This window comes from Lolium rigidum, chromosome 7 (assembly GCF_022539505.1).
Source record: "Lolium rigidum isolate FL_2022 chromosome 7, APGP_CSIRO_Lrig_0.1, whole genome shotgun sequence".
In the NCBI taxonomy this organism is placed as follows: domain Eukaryota; kingdom Viridiplantae; phylum Streptophyta; class Magnoliopsida; order Poales; family Poaceae; genus Lolium; species Lolium rigidum.
In genome coordinates, this window is record NC_061514.1 from 329,616,542 (window position 1) to 329,636,977 (window position 20,436).

At 45.9% G+C, this 20,436-nt stretch overlaps 1 protein-coding gene across 1 annotated transcript; it reads right to left on the reverse strand.

The window, feature by feature from the left end:
* Positions 1 to 2,784: 2,784 nt before the first annotated feature.
* On the reverse strand, positions 2,785 to 4,272 carry LOC124669805 (peroxidase 2-like). The gene is made up of 4 exons (XM_047206350.1): positions 4,022 to 4,272; positions 3,727 to 3,918; positions 3,450 to 3,615; positions 2,785 to 3,358 (listed from the first exon to the last, which is right to left on the reverse strand). Exons 1-4 carry the CDS (start codon positions 4,223 to 4,225, stop codon positions 2,964 to 2,966), a joined length of 957 nt encoding a protein of 318 aa, XP_047062306.1. The 5' UTR covers positions 4,226 to 4,272; the 3' UTR covers positions 2,785 to 2,963.
* Between the last annotated feature and the right edge of the window lie 16,164 nt (positions 4,273 to 20,436).

The following is a 20,436-nucleotide window of genomic DNA, read 5'->3' on the forward strand; positions in this document are numbered from 1 at the left end:
GAATACAACAGATGATCCAGAAACCACCTTGCAAACAGTCATATTCCTCCATAAGTACAAATTGTGATGAACTATTTGAAACCTGATGGTGCGATAGAGCTTTCAAAGGTCCTAGTAGCGATTTTAAGATCGGCAACTAATATGTTGTGGTCTAGTTCTATAATAGACTTTAGACTGAGGACAAGGATTTTGTTACCGAGTGAAATACCACGGTTACTGGTACCCATAATTCCCAGCCCCTCCAGCAAATGAGTTTATTGTGGAAAACAATCTCAGTGCATTCGAATTTGTTTTAAGTTTGGGTTGATTGGTTAGTCTAGCATAAACCATATGTGTTCCTCCTCCGCTATAACCGTTAAAACTATAAGCAAATTAATATATGATTTAACTAAAAAAATGATTGATAGATCATGACTAGAAACAACAAGCAAACTAATCACTTAGAGTAGATGAACAAATCACATCTAGACAAGATAAACCGATCACATCTACTAAAAATACCAAAACTAAACATTCTGGTAAAGACTAAAATAGAAATGGCAAAAACACATACAATGCAGCGTTGGCATTGGCACTGGCTGCGGCTGTGGCAGCAGCAATGGCAGCAACATCAGTGTTGTCACCCATACAGGTCTACACGAGATAAGGAGTTCTAGAGGCTTACCGTCCCGTCTATCGGTGCACGCCAAAGGACGGGATGAGGAAGATGATTGCGGCGACACAAGGTTCTGGAAGGAGGCAGACACATATGTGTCTCGTGTAGGATAGGGTTTTCGTTCGCGTTTATATAGTGCGGTTCAGGAAGATCATGGGTGCAACCCACGTGCGAGTTGGCACAACCACAATCCAGAAAAACCATAATGAAATGGTTGCGTTAACGCGTCCGTTATTAACTCGTAACTAATAACATAACTAATTTCTTAAACATCATTAATCGCTCATAATTAATAACATAACATGATTATTTTCCCGAACAACAAAAATAAGTAACTAATTTCTTGAACATCGTTAATGGCTCATAATTAATAACATAACATGATTATTTTCCCGAACAACAAAAATAAGTAATTAGTTTTTTGAACAACGTTAATGGCTCATAATTAATAACATTATTATTTTCCCAAACAACAAAAATAAGCTCGGCTCAGGGAGATTCCCGCATTCTGTGACCCGTATCGTGACAAAGCGAGCATCAGAGGAGGAGTGCGTGAGGGCTCTCTCTCTCTTCTCATGCATTTACAAAGACTGGAACATCACCCCTTATAAACCACTCCATATCTCCCTCAAGTAGCAATGTGAGACTAAACTTTAATCTCACCCCTTGCTATACATGAATGGGCCAATGAGAATTTCAGAATTTTACTTGAGTTATGGGCTAAGGTCCAAGGACAAATTCCAACAATAACTCCATGTCCCAACTCATTTGTCCAAAATTTTGACTATTTCTCTTCTAGACAATACATAAAAAATATTTAAACATTATCGAGTTCAAAATTTGTGTTTTGTTTGAGAATCTAGTCAGGTATATGACCGGTTATCTCCGGTAACCACGGTTACATGAAATCTTTCCCCCTCTTAGATTTTCTACTTCTTATTGGTACCCAAATCCTTGCTTGATAGCAGCTACCTTCGGTGACGAGGTAGTTTTAGTAGATACAATTCGTTTTACTTTCGTCACTACTTTTTATGCTCCAAAAGGTTCTGATGGTTTCTTTTCGAAGTGAATGGAGCTAGAGAGAGATATCTTTTCATGTCAGAAAATCTTTTGGAGCGAATTCCCAATGAAATAGTGTGCAAAGCTGAGCTGCAACGTCCTACAAAACTAATCGAGCCGGTCATGGTTGAAGTATTTGAGATAGTCGATGTATCCTTCCCTTGTTTAATTTGGTTGGATGTTTGCACTTCCCTCTTCCTCCAAGTTTTTAGGTCAATTTGGATTGAGTGGAATAATGGGATTTTCTACAACAAATCTAGGTGAAAGGCTCTTTTTCTTGACACGATCATCAAGGAAGCAAATAGGTGGAAACTAGTAGGTTTTTTTGTGAGGAGTTGCTCTGCTTTTCTTTGGCTTCGGCCTCCTGTGTTGTGAGTGTGAAGTTCCTCCGTTTCAAAGAATAAGGCATCCTCGTTTTACGTACTTTTTGTTTGAGCAAGAATTACTTCAAATAGATAAACATTGTTTGTATGAAATTGGTATATTAAAAAGTTCTTTTCAATACGAATTCAACGATACTAATTACATATAATATAAGCAAAATTTTGTTGCTCAATTTTTATGGTCAAAGTTCGTCTTGAAATACGCGTGCGCCTTATTCCTTGAAACGGAGGTAGTATTTGATTCCTTCTCTATTTATAAAAAAAAAGTGCATACTTGCACGTTCTTTAAAAGGTTGAAAACTGTTTCTTTTCTGGCTGTATAGGCTGATACTATGTTTCTGTGGTGAAACTTGGAAGGTGTGTTGTGGTGGGAAACTCTGCAATATTTCTGTTTTTATTGATACAGGCCAACCCTTTTTATCAAGAAAAAAATGTAAGTCAAACCATGATGGAGATAAAGGGAAGCAGTTGATTTTCTCCATGCCTTTGTTCGTTTTTCGTTCTTTTGATTTTCGCGTTTACAGCTTGCATGTCCTTTTTCTCGCTAGTCGACGGCTCGACGCAAGGTTAAGAACTGTTTCTTTTCTGGCTGTTTTGTGGTGGCGAACTCTGCAACATTTCTGTTTCAATTGAAAGAAAATCAGGGCAATACTTTTTTACGAAGAAAAAATGCATGTCGACCCATGATTTGAGATAAAGGGAAGCAATTGATTTTCTCCATGCCTTTGCACGAGAATTCATTACACGGTGATATTACACCACACGTTCGCACGCTACGTAGTAATAATAGTACTCGTGTTGCCTGGTATACTGGCTATCGAGGCCTTATTTAGTTCATCCCCAGCGGAGGAGTGACGACTCCCAAACTAAGAGTTCACCTTGGAGCAGGTGAGCCTGATCTGGCCCTGCGTCCCCGTCTTGGGCGCGATGTTCCCCATGTTAACCATGGCCGTGGCGAAGGCGCTGCTGAACGCCGCTGCGCTGGAGGCGAAGTTCCTGACGGTGTTGTCGGTGCTGCCGCCGTTGAGCAGCACTTGGTCCGAGTGCAGAAGCCCCTTCTGGGACATCAGGTTGGTGTAGTAGGCGTTGTCGAAGGCGTTGGGCGTCGTCGTGTCCAGCGGCGCTAGGCTGCCGTCGCCGGAGCCGGTGGGTCGCGGGCAGTTGGCCTTGAGCGACGTCGCGAAGGTCGTGTCGATGTTTGTCTCGTTGTAGAGCCTGTCCCTGAAGTTGAGGCACTGCGCCTGACCGATGGTGTGGGCGCCTGCATGTTGCAGATAGCCTTCTTGTCAGAATATTCCTCGCAAGCCGTCCGCAGTTTCAGTTTTAGCTGAGAGAAATGAAGGGTGTGGTACCTGAGAGCGCCACCATGTCTGTTACGCTGAGTTGCTTGTTGGCGAAAGCGGTGGTGAGATTCGTGAGGTCGAAGGAAGGAGGAGGCAGGTCGCGTTCTGCATTGGTCTTGCTTGCGGTGGTAGAGTCCCTCCTCCCTAGTAGAACCGTCCATGTCGGCCCTCCGAGCTGGATGCATGGCATTGCAGAGTTAACTCCAAGAAACAACATGCGACAAAATGCCATCGATCATGTAAACGATCACATGCGTGGCTGGTGAGAGATAACTGTCGAGCTTACCGCGACCACGGAGTCACGGGCGGCGACGGCGAGGATGTCGGCGCATGATACGGTCTGGTTGCACACGGCCTCCACCTGCGTCTTGATGTTGTCGATGACGTTCATGCCTCGAATGGAACCATTGTTCGGAGCTGCCCCTTGCTCTCCGACGAAGCTCCCTGTGTCCGCCAACAGAACTGACCCGTCACATCCCTGTAAACAAGTTCAGAGTCAGTTGCCTGTACTCGTGTCTACAACTTGTTTTTTACAGTGTGACAGTATAACAGTTAACTGAGTAAGGCTACATGAGACTTGCATCGACAAAACAGTCGTGGAAGTGCAGCCGGACTAGCGACGCCCCCATGCGGGCCTCGCTGCTCACGGCGGCAGTCACCGCACTCTTGATGGTGGACAGCGCGTTGGGGCACGAGGTGTCGTAGAACGTCGACGACAGCTGCCCCGACGCAGCTGAGGCCATTGTTATGAGCACCAACAAGCTAAGACAAGAGGCAGAAGCCATGGCAAATAATTAAGCGCAAATGGTGTTTTTGGTGCTTGTGCCTCACTTTTTCCGAATGGCCGTGGCTTGAGAACACTACATTGCATTGCACTTACATATAGGCAGAGGTTTTGGCGCCAAGGATGCCTAACTTTTTTCGATAAAGGGAATATATTAATATCAAAAGATACCAATTACACCCAGCCTCTGCAACAACGCCCCACCCTAATAGCAGTACGGATGCACACAGCCAAAAAAGAGAAAAGAAAACTAAGAAATAAAAGTCCCGCTACAGCCTTCTAGACCTAGCAACAGCAATACAACCACCACTCTGACAACACCTGAAGTACAGACTCTCCAAAAGCGTCGCCTCCAAGAAGGAAACAGTGCACCAGCGCCGTCGTCGCCCGACCAATGGTCTTAGGATTTCTCCCTGGAGATAGTCCCCACTCTCAAAACAATGCCTCCAACAAGAACATTGCCCTGAGAGATAAGACTCCGAACTTCCCCTGTGTTGCCGCCCCCACATGCATACCACTGCTGCAAGCCCGGAACGCCAAGCAGATCCCTCAGCATCACGTTGACTCGAACCTCCTTTAGTCAGTCCACCAATCCGGCCTTCATGATATTCCTTCTTCTGACTTCACCATGGACCAAAAAGGATGCCTAACTGGCTAGTAGTGGACTAGTAGTACACAGAGATGTTGGCAATCATTGTCGTCGATTGGATACAACCCACAAACGAATATTATTCCCACGAGCTAGCACGGAAAGTTCTTACGTTAATTGATTTGATTACCAGTTTGGTGCAACGTATTCGACCTAAATTTATACGGCCAACGCCAACTCTGCATTATTCGCCCAAAACTATAGCTGAATTAGTCGCTCAGTGTATGCATGATTGCATATTGGTCAGTTCGAGCATTATCATAGTGTTGATTCTTCAGCCTAGACTAAAACATGCACACCAGTCGGATATAATATTGTGCAGCATCAACTGGATAGACAAACCAAACGTGGTTTGTCCCTTCGATCGGCCCACAATGCAGTACCAGCGTCGGACATTTTCTTCTGCAGGTCTACCGTGGTTCGTCTAGTGTGGAACTTCTGCGCCAGCTAATGGACGAAACAGTAGTCTAGACGGCTTCAACTGGACTAGTTTTGTGCGAAGGTCGGCATCTGCCTGCGACATTTATTTCAGCGTCCGTCCGTTGCGCAGTCACTTTCCATTACTACGACCTATAAAGCTTAATCTCCGGCTAGTTTTGACGTGATTCAACCTCTATTCCTCCTTCTATCTGCCTTTGTTCCCATAATAATTAAAAATCTTAGCTACTGGCACTTGGCCCAACTAGCTTAATTAGGAGGGATGGATAATGGGTTTTACTTCTCCCGGAGGATCAGCGGGAGACTATGGTTACTGGATGCAACTGTCTGCTAACGGTTATTCAGGACTTCTTTTTCTGGCTACTGGGTGGCGACACACTAGTAGGCTACAAAATTGATAATAATATGTTGTTCTCCATTTTTCGTTGGTTGGTGCATGTATCGACCCTCTTTGATCTGTGATGTAAGAATTTGCAGTAGTAGTGGATTTTCCAAATAGGAATTCAAGAGAAGATCTCTCCATAATGAATTATAGCAGCAGGCAGAAGTAAAATCAGCACGTACAGTAAAAGTTTCTCTTACCAATTCCACTTACCAATAGCGCTTCACTCCCCGGCAACGGCGCCAGAAAATAGTTTTGATGACCCACAAGTATAGGGGGTGTATCGTAGTACTTTCGATAAATAAGTGTCGAACCCAACGAGGAGCAGAAGGTGTTGACAAGCAGTTTCGATGAAGGATTCACTGTAAATGCTCACAGACAAGTATTCAGGGGGTTTTAATATAGCAGATAAATAAAGTACAAGTAAATAAAATGCGAGAGTAATAATTGCAGCGAGTGGCCCAATCCTTTTTAGCACAAAGGACAAGCCGGTTTGTTTACTTATGATGACCAAACGTTCTTGAGGACACACGGGATTTAGTCTAGTGCTTTCGCTTCATATAGCTGATTAATCTTCATTGTTTTGATAAGTGTTGTGTGGGTGAACCTATGCTAATGCATCGCCCTTCCTAGGACTAATACATACTTGTGATTATACCCCTTGCAAGAATCCGCAAATACAAGAAAATAATTAAGATAAATCTAACCACAGCCTTAAACTCTGAGATCCTGCTATCCCTCCTGCATGATATACCAACGGGGGTTCAGGTTGCTGTCACTCCGGCAACCCCACAATTAGCAAACGAATACAAGATGCATTCTCCTAGGCCCATAAAGGTGAAGTATCATGTAGTCGACGTTCACATGACACCACTAGAAGAATAACACCACAACTTAACTATCAACCATTAAATATTACTCAACATAGTTCACTACTAACATTTAGACTTCACCCATGTCCTCAAGAACTAAACGAACTAATCACGAGACATCATATGGAACATGATCAGAGGTGATATGATGATGAATAACAATCTGACATAAACCTTGGTTCAATGGTTTCACTCAATAGCATCAATAACAAGGAGTAATCAATACCGGGAGAGTTTCCCCTATGAAATAATCAAGATTCAACCCTAGATGTTACAGCGGTGACGAGGTGCAGCGGTGGAGATGACGGTGACGATGGTGGAGATGATGGTGATGATGATCCCAATGAAGTCCAGCTCAATGACGGTGACGATGGCGTCGATTTCCCCCTCCGGGAGGGAATTTCCCCGGCGGATTTCAGCCTGCCGGAGAGCTCTTTTCTCTCTGGTGTTTTCCGCCCCGCAGAGGCGGCTGTGTCTCCTCGTGATTACCCAGTACCTTAGGTTTTCGGGTAGATGAAGTACGCGAAAGAGAGGCGGCCGAGGGGGGCTGTGGGCCCCCTCCCCACAAGGCGGCGCGGCCAGGGTGGAGCCCGCGCCGGCCTATGGGGGGCCCATGGCGGCCCTCCTCGGCCCCTCCTTTTGGCTGGCTCCTTCTTCTGGAGAAATAAGACCTTCGGTGTAATTTCCGTCAGTTGTTGATCTTCAGAAATATTGCATTCTGACGGTACTTTTTCCAGCAGAATCCTGACTCCGGTGAGTGATTCTCCAATAGTCATAAAACATGCAAAATAGGTGAAATAACATAAGTATCATCTCTAAATATGAAATATATCAATGAATAACAGTAAATTATGATATAAAATAGTGATGCAAAATGGACGTATCACTCTGTCGGAGTTTCGCCCTCAAATCTTCGCTGTTGCAGCCTCCGTTTTCGGTTTCGGTATTCATGCGGCGCTCTCCTCCAGAGAACCCTCGGGGGTCATATATGTAGTTGATTTAGGTCAAAATATGTTTGTTCGCGAAAAAATCAAGCGAATTGACAATCGAATGTTGAAAGAGGGAGGGCTAGCGCGTACTAGTGGGCGCGCCACCTGTCCTATTTTGGCCCTCAGGCCTTTGCAGGTCTGCTCCAAAAGCCCATGTTCCTTGTTCTGGTGAAAAAATGACGTCCCCGAAATCTTAGGTCAATTTGACTCCATATTAAAGTAAAAAATACACAAAATAGGGAATTCATGTTCTGCAGAGTCATAAACCAAATAAAGGGGAGCATTGGTAAATCCCCATGAATCAATGTTAAACATGGTATTATTATCATATATGTTGCAAAAATATGGGAATTAATGCTAATAAAGGGTAAAATTCATGTATGCATTTTACATGCATCATGTAGCTACAGTGGATTATGGCCTGCTTTACCACGGTGAGATACTCAATTAAGTTTAACGAAACTCTTTTGAAAGCATTCTCTCCATCTCGCGGTCTTCAGCAAGGGGATCCGCTTTCCCCTTTTCTTTTCCTATTTGTGGCAGATGAGTTATCTACACTCCTAAGACACAAAGTGGAGGCAAACACGACTACTCCAATAAAAGTGTGTGGAAGAGCTCCCAGCATTTCCCATCTTTTATTTGCGGTCGATACTCTACTATTTTTCAAGGCCTCCGTGGAGAAAGTTCTAGTTGTGAAAAGTACCTTGAATACTTATGCAGCAAGTCCGGGTCAACTCATAAATCCCAAAAAGTGCTCAATCTTGTTTAGTACTTCTTGCCCGCTAGTTGTTCAATTGGGGATTGGAAATATCCTTCATGTTGAGCAACATGTTTTTGAAGCTAAGTATTTTGGTCTACCCACCGTATGAACATGGGTAAATTTATTACAATCATGGCTAAGTAATTTAATCATAGAATGGGGAGAGAGTCTTATGGCCCAAAGTGCAATAGAAGTTCTTATCAAATCAATCACCCAAGTGATACCAACATATGCCATGGGTGTGTTCAAACTACCCTTTGGTCTTTGTAATGATCTTACTAAAGTAATCCGGAATTATTGGTGGGGTGTAGAGGATGGGAAGCGCAAGAGGCGTCGGCATTGGCTGAATTGGGCCAAGCTAAATCTTACAAAGCAACAAGGTGGTTCGGGGTCCAGAGACATAAGGGTTTTTAATCAAGCATTAGGGTTTGGGGTTCAGAGACATGAGGGTTTTTTTTTGAAACGGGGGCAAAAGCTTTGCCCCAATCTATTAATTAAGAAGGAGTTTTACATGAGAGATCATGCGAAAGGAAAAGAAAACAAACGGACACAAAGTCCGGGGATACAACAATCACTCTCGCGGCATCATGTTGCCCAACCTTTTGGCACCCGCTAACACCCAAAGGTGTGCTTCTTTCCTAATCTTATCGAAGACTACCTGCGGCGAAGCACTTTTGGCGTTGAAGACCCTAGCGTTGCGCTCGTTCCACAGCTCCCAGGACACGAGAAGCGCCACCGAGGCCATGGCCTTCCGATTAGGCACATGCCCCCCCCCCCGTCATGGAGTCCCACCAAGAGTGAATGTCATGATTTGCCCATTGTAAGGGGGTGATCGCATTGGTGCCCATCCAATCCTTGACGAAGCCCCAAAGGCGGGTGGTGTAGCGGCAATGGACGAAGAGGTGATCATGAGTTTCGGTGCACTGTTTACAAAGGGGGCACAGCCCGCAGTTTGGCCATCCACGCTTGGCGAGGCGATCAGCCGTCCAAATCCTGTTTTGGTATAGGAGCCATGCAAAGAACTTCACCTTTGGGGGGCCAAGCCTTCCAAATCAGCTTGTTCATAGGAGATAGCAGCGAGCCCAAAAATTGCAACTCATAGGCCGATTTGGCGGAATAATGGCCATTAGCCGTGAGCCTCCACACAATGTCGTCATCAACATCCGGATCAAGATGGATGGTGGAGATGAGGGTCCAAAGGTCGATGAAGCTGCGCCATATGGTCGATGGTGAAGGTGCCCTCCAAGTCAATTTTGCTCACCCAAGCATCATTGTGGAGAGCTTGGGCGACTTTCCAGCTTCTTTCTCTTGGACGAGCCGAAAATTAGGGTGCAATGTCAATAGGCTTTCTCCACGAAGCCACGGCGCTTGCCAAAAAGGCGTCTTTTTACCATTCCCAAGGTTGATTGTGGTCGCGGAGTAGAAAAGGTCCATGTCATAGTCCGAGCACGGGTTGCCGGAGCCAACCCAAAACTTGGATGGGTCCTCCCACTCAAGCCACGGCCAACGCAGGCGAAGGGCCCGTCGCGAACTTGTCCAGGATGCAAGCACTCGAGCCCACCCAGCCTCTTGGGCCGGCACACCTTCTCCCAATTAACTTTGCACTTCGCCCTGGTGGTGGTTTCTTTAGCGGCCCAAAGGAAGGCACGTTGAATCTTGTTGACAAACTTGAGAGTACCGGCGGGGATGGCGAGAGGCGTGAGGTAGTAGATGGCTTGCGAGGTGATGACAGACCTAACAAGGGCCGTCCGACCGGCCGTGGTGATGAGCTTCCCGCTCCAAGTGGGTAACCTGCTTGCGCATTTGTCCTCCAGTTGCTGCATGTCTCTCCTCTTGAGGCACCACACTGATAGCGGCAAACCCAGGTATGTGAGAGGGAAGGACGCCCTGACCGCCGGAATTCCCCCCAAAATATCATCAAGGTCAAGATCGGTGCAGCGTATGGGAACCACCGAGCTCTTCTGGAAGTTGGTGCAAAGGCCCGTGACCTCCCCGAACCTCTGAAGAATGGACGCTAGGTTTTGGATGTCCTCCTTAATGGGAGCAACGAAAACCGCCGCGTCGTCCGCATAAAGGGAAGTCCTGACTCTGGCGCCTCGGCCCCGGAGCTTATGTAGCAGCCCATGATCGGTGGCAATGTCTAGGATCTGCGATAAGGGGTCAATGGCGAGGACGAACAACAGGGGTGACAAAGGATCCCCTTGGCGTAGGCCACGGCCATGGCCGATAGGGTCACCAGCAATCCCGTTCAGGAGAACTCTGGAGGTGGAGGTCTTGAGGAGGGCAACCACCCAATTGCGAAACGTGCTAGGAAAACCTCTACGCTGGAGGAGATCAACAACGTATTCCCATCTAACGTAGTCGAAGGCCTTGCGAATGTCGAGTTTGAAGAGGAGCGCCGGAGTCCTGTTTTTATGTAGTCTTGTAGCATAGTTTTTGACGTAGAGGAAGTTGTCATGGATGCTTCTCTTCTTGATAAACGCACTCTGGGCATTGGAGACCAGGTCTTCCATGTGCGGGGAGAGTCTAAGCGCGAGCATTTTGGCTATGATCTTGGCGATGGAGTGGATCAAGCTAATCGGCCGATAGTCGGTAATGACGTCCGCGCCCTCTTTCTTTGGAATCAACACAATGTTTGCGGAGTTGAGCCAATGGAAGTTGTCCGCATGCATGGTGCCAAAAGCGTGCACCACCTCCATGATGTCGGCCTTAATGATGTCCCAGGATCGCTTGAATAAAGCGAAAGTGAAGCCATCCGGCCCCGGGGCCTTGTCGCTAGGCATGCTAAAGATAGCGCTCTTCACCTCCTCCTCCGAAAAAGGATCCCCAAGGGTTTGCAAATCCAAGTCCTGGAAGTGCATCACATCCCAATTGAAATCACACTGTCTTGGTGGCCCGCGAGAAATGGTCGATTTGAAATGGGTGTGTATGATGTGTTCCTTGGCTGCATGTTCGATAACCCAACCATTGTTGTTGTCCCTTAATCTGTGAATGTGGTTTTTCCGGCACCTTGCATTCACCCTAAGGTGAAAGAATCTAGTATTTGCGTCGCCTTCCTTGATGCATGCCAGCCTAGCACATTGCTTTTTCCTGGCCCTCTCAATGACAGATAATGCCACGGATTTCCTCTTGAGTTTGTCCCTTAGGTCCATCTCCCCAACCGAAAGCTTCCGATGCTCCTCAGCCATGTCAAGATGCAGAATGACCAAGAGAGCCGCATGCAACATGACCTTTGTGTTGGAGAAAAGGTGACGACCCCACTTGGCAAGGGCTCGCCCGGTGGTCCCGAGCTTGTGGAGCAGTGCGCTGGCAAGGCTCAAGGTGAGTGGAGGGAGCAGCCCAAGCATGTTGGACCCCCCATCGAAACCAGGCATCCGCAACCAGAAGTTTTCAAATCTGAACACTCGCGGCCGTCGCGGACCGCTATCATCCGCAAGCAGAAGGGGGCAATGGTCGGAGAGGGAGGAGGATAGGGCCATGAGGACGTGTGAATCAAAGGTCAAATCCCAATCCGCATTACAGAAGAAGGCGTCGAGGTTGCAAAGTGTTGGGTTTGCCCGTCTATTGGACCACGTGAAACGACGGTTCTGAAGGTGGATCTCAGTAAGCTCACAAGTCTGGAGGGCGGCCCTAAAACGGTTGATGTGACTGCGGTTGTTGTTGCTCTTGTCTCTTGCCCGTCTAATCTGGTTGAAGTCCCCGAGGGCAAGCCACCTAGTGCCGGAGGGTGGCTTTTGAGAGACGAGCTCGGCGAAGAACTCATCCTTCCGGTCTGAGGCAGTTGGCCCATACACCCCCGTAATCTTGAAGTCCCCATTGTTGTTGGAGTTAAGCACGCGGACGTCAGCGGACAAACAGAACTCCGTGGTGGTCACATTGGTGATCGTGACGACGGAAGCATCCCAAAGAAGGAGTATACCACCCCTCGTACCGGTGGCCGGCCTTTCCGCGAAGCTTTGGAGACGGTTCCCTCCTATGTAGCAAGCATCTCGCTGAGAGATGGCTCCCAGCTTAGTCTCTTGAAGACAGACGATGTGACAGGATGAAGTGGATATGATCTCGTGGACTGCGTCCCGACGATCCTGGTCGTTAAGCCCTCTAGTGTTCCAACCCATGATATTGACGACTTTGTCTAACATTGGCCACCCAAACAGACCCAAGCAAAGCGGTTGTCTAGCTTCACAGCGAGACGGAAGAAGTAGTGCAACAGCAACAGGGAACTGACCAGAACATCACACAAGGTAGCAACAGTACTCGATACATTGCCCACCAGCTGGTACAGACACCAGGCATTGAGGGCGACCCAAGCAACACAGCAGATACGAACATAGTCTTGTTCTAACATAGGAACAGTTGGACTCCTAAACGATCAGGGAACAGCAGCATCAGACTTCTTCACCGACGCTGGCCGGTGCCAGGTCATGGTCCAGGGCGCCCGCTCCGCCATGGGCCAAGAGGGCCTCGTCCATCTCGCCGTCTTGCACATCATCCAGCTTGAAGAGGGCCCTCATGGCGCCCAGGACGTCGTCAGGGATCCTTCCTTGGAAGCGCTTCGCGAACTCCTGCATCGCCCTCTCCGTGATCACTTCACCATCTTGAACTATGCCCAGCCCCTTGCAGAGCATGAGCTCTACGTTCTTGGCGACAGGCGCGGCTTTGCGCCGAGCATTTTCCTTGGACTTGGCCTGCCGCAGCGAGAACCCGTAGGTGCGGGCAATGGTTGTGCCCGCCATCGTCTTCCTCCTTGGGCAAGGGCGAGTGGGCGGGGAGGACATGGGCGGTGAAGGGAGGATCGGAACCTGCGCAGAGGAGAACAGGGGCGCCAAGACTTGCGCATCATTAGCCGTGGCCTGCCTTCTCACCGATCCTAGACGAGGGCTGGAAGGGGTGCGCGCGGGCGACTCCCCATCCCCAAACACCGGCGTGTGCTGCTCCGGGGACGCTTCGAAGCCCGGTGGGCGAGTAGGATCGTCGACGCCAACCAGGGAGGCTGGCGACACCATGGCCAGGGCGCGCCTCGCGCCAGTCGATGCCGAAGCGACCGGCGAGAGGGAGAGCCGGAGCTGGGCGCTGATGTCTACGGGTGCTTCTATTCTTGTAGACAGTGTTGGGCCTCCAAGAGCAGAGGTTTGTAGAACAGCAGCAAGTTTCCCTTAAGTGGATCACCCAAGGTTTATCGATCTCAGGGAGGAAGAGGTCAAAGATATCCCTCTCATGCAACCCCGCAACCACAAAGCAAGAAGTCTCTTGTGTCCCCAACACACCTAATAGGTGCACTAGTTCGGCGAAGAGATAGTGAAATACAGGTGGTATGAATAAGTAGTAGCAACGGCACCAGAAAAGTGCTTTGCCCGGGACGAGTAAACAAGCAGTAGTAACGCAGCGGTAGTATCGCGAGTAAAACGGTAAACAAGCAGCGATAGCGATATTTAGGAACAAGGCCTAGGGATTAGACTTTCACTAGTGGACACTCTCAACTTTGATCACATAACAGAATAGATAAATGCATACTCTACTCTTGTTGGATGATGAACACATTGCGTAGGATTACACGAACCCTCAATGCCGGAGTTAACAAGCTCCACAATTCAATGTTCATATTTAAGTAACCTTAGAGTGCAAGAAAGATCGACACGACTAAACCAAGTACTAACACAGCATGCACACTGTCACCTTCACACTATGTAGGAGGAATAGATCACATCAATACTATCATAATGATAATTAACTCCACAATCTACAAGAGATCGTGAGCATAGCATATGCCAAGTACTAACACGGATGCACACACTTGTCACCATTACACCGTGCGGGAGGAATAAACTACTTTAATAACATCACTAGAGTAGCACATAGATAAATTGTGATACAAAACACATTGCAATCATAAAGAGATATAAATAAGCACTTCACTACGCCATTCATAACGGTGAGTAAGTATTACGTGAAATATAGCCTAAGAGACCCACACGGTGCACACACTGTCACCTTTACACACGTGGGACAAGGAGTCTCCGGAGATCACATAAGTAAAACTCACTTGACTAGCATAGTGACATCTAGATTACAAGCATCATCATATGAATCTCAATCATGTAAGGCAGCTCATGAGATTATTGTATTGAAGTACATAGGAGAGAGATGAACCACATAGCTACCGGTACAGCCCCGAGCCTCGATGGAGAACTACTCCCTCCTCATGGGAGCAGCGGCGGTGATGAAGATGGCGGTGGAGATGGCAGCGGTGTCGATGGAGAAGCCTTCCGGGGGCACTTCCCCGCTCCGGCAGGGTGCCGGAACTGAGACTCCTGTCCCCAAGATCTTGGCTTCGCGATGGCGGCGGCTCTGGAAGGTTTTCCGTATCGTGGTTTTTCGCAATAGGGTTTTCGCGACGGAGGCTTTAAATAGGCGGAAGGGCAGCCTCGGAGGGGGCCTGGGGCCACCACACCATAGGGCGGCGCGGCCACCCCTCTGGCCGCGCCAGGGTGTGGTGTGGGGCCCCCAGGGCTTCCCTCTGGCGGCTCTCGGGTGTTCTGGATGGTTCCGGGAAAAATAGGAACACTGGGTCTTGATTTCGTCCGATTCGAGAATATTTCTTTACTAGGATTTACGGAACCAAAAACAGCAGAAAACAGGAACTGGCCCTTCGGCATCTCGTCAATAGTTTAGTTCCGGAAAATGCATAAATATGACATATAATGTGCATAAAACATGTAGATATCATCAATAATGTGGCATGGAACATAAGAAATTGTCGATACGTCGGAGACGTATCAGCATCCCCAAGCTTAGTTCCTGCTCGTCCCGAGCAGGTAAAACGATAACAAAGATAATTTCTGAAGTGACATGCCATCATAACCTTGATCATACTATTTGTAAACATATGTAATGAATGCAGCGATCAAAACAATGGTAATGACATGAGTAAACAATTGAATCATATAGCAAAGACTTTTCATGAATAATACTTTCAAGACAAGCATCAATAAGACTTGCATAAGAGTTAACTCATAAAGCAATAAATTCAAAGTAAAGACATTGAAGCAACACAATGGAAGATAAAGTTTCAGCGAGTTGCTTTCAACTTGTAACATGTATATCTCATGGATAGTTGTCAATGCAAAGCAATATAACAAGTGCAATAAGCAAGTATGTAAGAATCAATGCACAGTTAACACAAGTGTTTGCTTCTTGAGGTGGAGAGAGATAGGTGAACTGACTCAACATAAAAGTAAAAAGAATGGTCCTTCAAAGAGGAAAGTATCGATTGCTATATTTGTGCTAGAGCTTTTATTTTGAAAACATGAAACAATTTTGTCAACGGTAGTAATAAAGAATATGAGTTATGTAAATTATATCTTACAAGTTGTAAGTCTCATGCATAGTATACTAATAGTGCCCGCACCTTGTCCTAATTAGCTTGGACTACCTGATCTTTGCAATGCACATGTTTTAACCAAGTGTCACAATGGGGTACCTCCATGCCGCATGTACAAAGGTCTAAGGAGAAAGCTCGCATTTTGGATTTCTCGCTTTTGATTATTCTCAACTTAGACATCCATACCGGGACAACATGGACAACGAGATAATGGACTCCTCTTTAATGCATAAGCATGTGGCAACAATTATTATTCTCATATGAGATTGAGGATATATGTCCAAAACTGAAACTTCCACCATGAATCATGGCTTTAGTTAGCGGCCCAATGCTTTTCTCTAACAATATGCATGCTCCAACCATAAAGGTGGTAGATCTCTCTTACTTCAGACAAGACGGACATGCATAGCAACTCACATGATATTCAACAAAGAATAGTTGATGGCGTCCCCAGATGCATGGTTATCGCACAACAAGCAACTTAATAAGAGATAAAGTGCATAAGTACATATTCAATACCACAATAGTTTTTAAGCTATTTGTCCCATGAGCTATATATTGCAAAGGTGAATGATGGAATTTTAAAGGTAGCACTCAAGCAATTTACTTTGGAATGGCGGATAAATACCATGTAGTAGGTAGATATGGTGGACACAAATGGCATAGTGGTTGGCTCAAGGATTTTGGATGCATGAGAAGTATTCCCTCTCAATACAAGGTTTAGGCTAGCAAGGTTATTTGAAACAAACACAAGGATGAACGGTGCAGCAAAACTCACATAAAAGACATATTGTAAACATTATAAGACTCTACACCGTCTTCCTTGTTGTTCAAAACTCAATACTAGATGTTATCTAGACTCTAGAGAAACCAAATATGCAAACCAAATTAGCAAGCTCTAAGTATTTCTTCATTAATGGGTGCAAAGTATATGATGCAAGAGCTTAAACATGAGCACAACAATTGCCAAGTATCAAATTATCCAAGACATTTTAGAGTTACTACATGTAGCATTTTCCAATTCCAACCATATAACAATTTAACGAAGAAGAAACTTCGCCATGAATACTATGAGTAGAGCCTAAGGACATACTTGTCCATATGCTACAGACGGAGCGTGTCTCTCTCCCACAAAGTGAATGCTAGGATCCATTTTATTCAAACAAAACAAAAAACAAAAACAAACCGACGCTCCAAGCAAAGTACATAAGATGTGACGGAATAAAAATATAGTTTCGGGGGAGGAACCCGATAATGTTGTCGATGAAGAAGGGGATGCCTTGGGCATCCCCAAGCTTAGACGCTTGAGTCTTCTTAGAATATGCGAGGGGTGAACCACCGGGGCATCCCCAAGCTTAGAGCTTTCACTCTCCTTGATCATATTGCATCATACTCCTCTCTTGATCCTTGAAAACTTCCTCCACACCAAACTCGAAACAACTCATTAGAGGGTTAATGCATAATAAAAATTCACATGTTCAGAGGTGACACAATCATTCTTAACACTTCTGGACATTGCATAAAGCTACTGGACATTAATGGATCAAAGAAATTCATCCAACATAGCAAAAGAGGCAATGCGAAATAAAAGGCAGAATCTGTCAAAACAGAACAGTCCGTAAAGATGGATTTTATTAAGGCACCAGACTTGCTCAAATGAAAATGCCCAAATTGAATGAAAGTTGCGTACATATCTGAGGATAATGCACGTAAATTGGCTTAATTTTCTGAGCTACCTACAGGGAGGTAGACCCAGATTCGTGACAGCAAAGAAATCTGGAACTGCGCAGTAATCCAAATCTAGTACTTACTTTACTATCAAAGACTTTACTTGGCACAACAAAACATAAAACTAAGATAAGGAGAGGTTGCTACAGTAGTAAACAACTTCCAAGACACAAATATAAAACAAAGTACTGTAGCAAAATAACACATGGGTTATCTCCCAAGAAGTTCTTTCTTTATAGCCGTTAAGATGGGCTCGAGCGGTTTTAATGATGCACTCGCAAGAAATAGTATTTGAAGCAAAAGAGAGCATCAAGAGGCAAATTCAAAACAAATTTAAGTCTAACATGCTTCCTATGCATAGGAATCTTGTAAATAAACAAGTTCATGAAGAGCAAAGTAACAAGCATAGGAAGATAAAACAAGTGTAGCTTCAAAAATTTCAGCACATAGAGAGGTGTTTTAGTAACATGAAAATTTCTACAACCATATTTTCCTCTCTCATAATAACTTTCAGTAGCATCATGAGCAAACTCAACAATATAACTATCACATAAAGCATTCTTATCATGAGTCTCATGCATAAAATTATTACTCTCCACATAAGCATAATCAATTTTATTAGTAATAGTGGGAGCAAATTCAACAAAGTAGCTATCATCAAATATAGGAGGCATATTGTAATCATAATCAAATTTATCCTCCACAACAGGCGGTACTAAAAGACCAATATCATTATAATCATCATAAATAGGAGGCAAAGTATCATCAAAGAAAATTTTCTCCTCAATGCTTGGGGGACTAAAAAGATCATGAAAACCAGCTTCCCCAAGCTTAGAACTTTCTATATCATTAGCAACAATGGTATTCAAAGTGTTCATACTAATATGTTCCATGGGTTTTTTAATTTTCGCATCAAACCATCCATGTCTTAAATCAGGAAATAGAATAAGAAGCTCATTGTTGTCCATTATGCCAAACTAGTGTAAACAAGAAACAAAAAGATGCAATTGCGGGATCTAAAGGAAATAGCTTCGAGCACAAACACAATGGCAACGAGAAAAGTACTTTACACGGGACCGGAGTATGAGTGCCTTTTACCTTTCCTCCCGGCAACGGCGCCGAGAAAAGTGCTTGATGTCTACGGGTGCTTCTATTCTTGTAGACAGTGTTGGGCCTCCAAGAGCAGAGGTTTGTAGAACGGCGGCAAGTTTCCCTTAAGTGGATCACCCAAGGTTTATCGATCTCGGGGAGGAAGAGGTCAAAGATATCCCTCTCATGCAACCACTGCAACCACAAAGCAAGAAGTCTCTTGTGTCCCCAACACACCTAATAGGTGCACTAGTTCGGCGAAGAGATAGTGAAATACGGGTGGTATGAATAAGTAGTAGCAACGGCACCAGAAAAGTGCTTTGCCCGGGACGAGTAAACAAGCGGTAGTAACGCAGCAGTAGTATCGCAGTAAAACAGTAAACAAACAGCGATAGCAGCATTTAGGAACAAGGCCTAGGGATTAGACTTTCACTAGTGGACACTCTCAACTTTGATCACATAACAGAATAGATAAATGCATACTCTACACTCTTGTTGGATGATGAACACATTGCGTAGGATTACACGAACCCTCAATGCCGGAGTTAACAAGCTCCACAATTCAATGTTCATATTTAAGTAACCTTAGAGTGCAAGAAAGATCGACACGACTAAACCAAGTACTAATACAGCATGCACACTGTCACCTTCACACTATGTAGGAGGAATAGATCACATCAATACTATCATAATGATAATTAACTCCACAATCTACAAGAGATCGTGATCATAGCATATGCCAAGTACTAACACGGATGCACACCTTGTCACCATTACACCGTGCGGGAGGAATAAACTACTTTAATAACATCACTAGAGTAGCACATAGATAAATTGTGATACAAAACACATTGCAATCATAAAGAGATATAAATAAGCACTTCACTACGCCATTCATAACGGTGAGTAAGTATTACGTGAAATATAGCCTAAGAGACCCACACGGTGCACACACTCTCACCTTTACACACGTGGGACAAGGAGTCTCCAGGAGATCACATAAGTAAAACTCACTTGACTAGCATAGTGACATCTAGATTACAAGCATCATCATATGAATCTCAATCATGTAAGGCAGCTCATGAGATTATTGTATTGAAGTACATAGGAGAGAGATGAACCACATAGCTACCGGTACGGCCCAGAGCCTCGATGGAGAACTACTCCCTCCTCATGGGAGCAGCAGCGGTGATGAAGATGGCGGTGGAGATGGCAGCGGTGTCGATGGAGAAGCCTTCGGGGGCACTTCCCCGCTCCGGCAGGGTGCCGGAACAGAGACTCTGTCCCCCAGATCTTGGCTTCGCGATGGCGGCGGCTGCGGAAGGTTTTCCGTATCGTGGTTTTTCGCAATAGGGTTTTCGCGACGGAGGCTTTAAATAGGCGGAAGGGCAGCCTCGGAGGGGGCTGGGGCCACCACACCATAGGGCGGCGCGGCCCCCCTCCGGCCACGCCGGGGTGTGGTGTGGGGCCCCCGGGGCTTCCCTCCGGCGGCTCTCGGGTGTTACGGATGGTTCGGGAAAAATAGGAACACAGGTCTTGATTTCGTCCGATTCAGAGAATATTTCTTTACTAGGATTTCTGGAACCAAAAACAGCAGAAAACGAGAAGCTGGCCCTTCGGCATCTCGTCAATAGGTTAGTTCCGGAAAATGCATAAATATGACATATAATGTGCATAAAACATGTAGATATCATCAATAATGTGGCATGGAACATAAGAAATTATCGATACGTCGGAGACGTATCAGGCGCCATCAGCACTCGTGATCGTGAGCGACGCCGGGGCAGCATCCTTTGCAGCAGCCAAGGAGGGGATCACCGAGGTCGGGGAAGAGGGCGGGTCCAGCGTTGTCGGCGGTGTGCGACCCGCGCGGGAGCGGCGCCTGCTCGAGCGTGGGGAAGGTGACCGTGCGCGCCTGTCGTTGCCT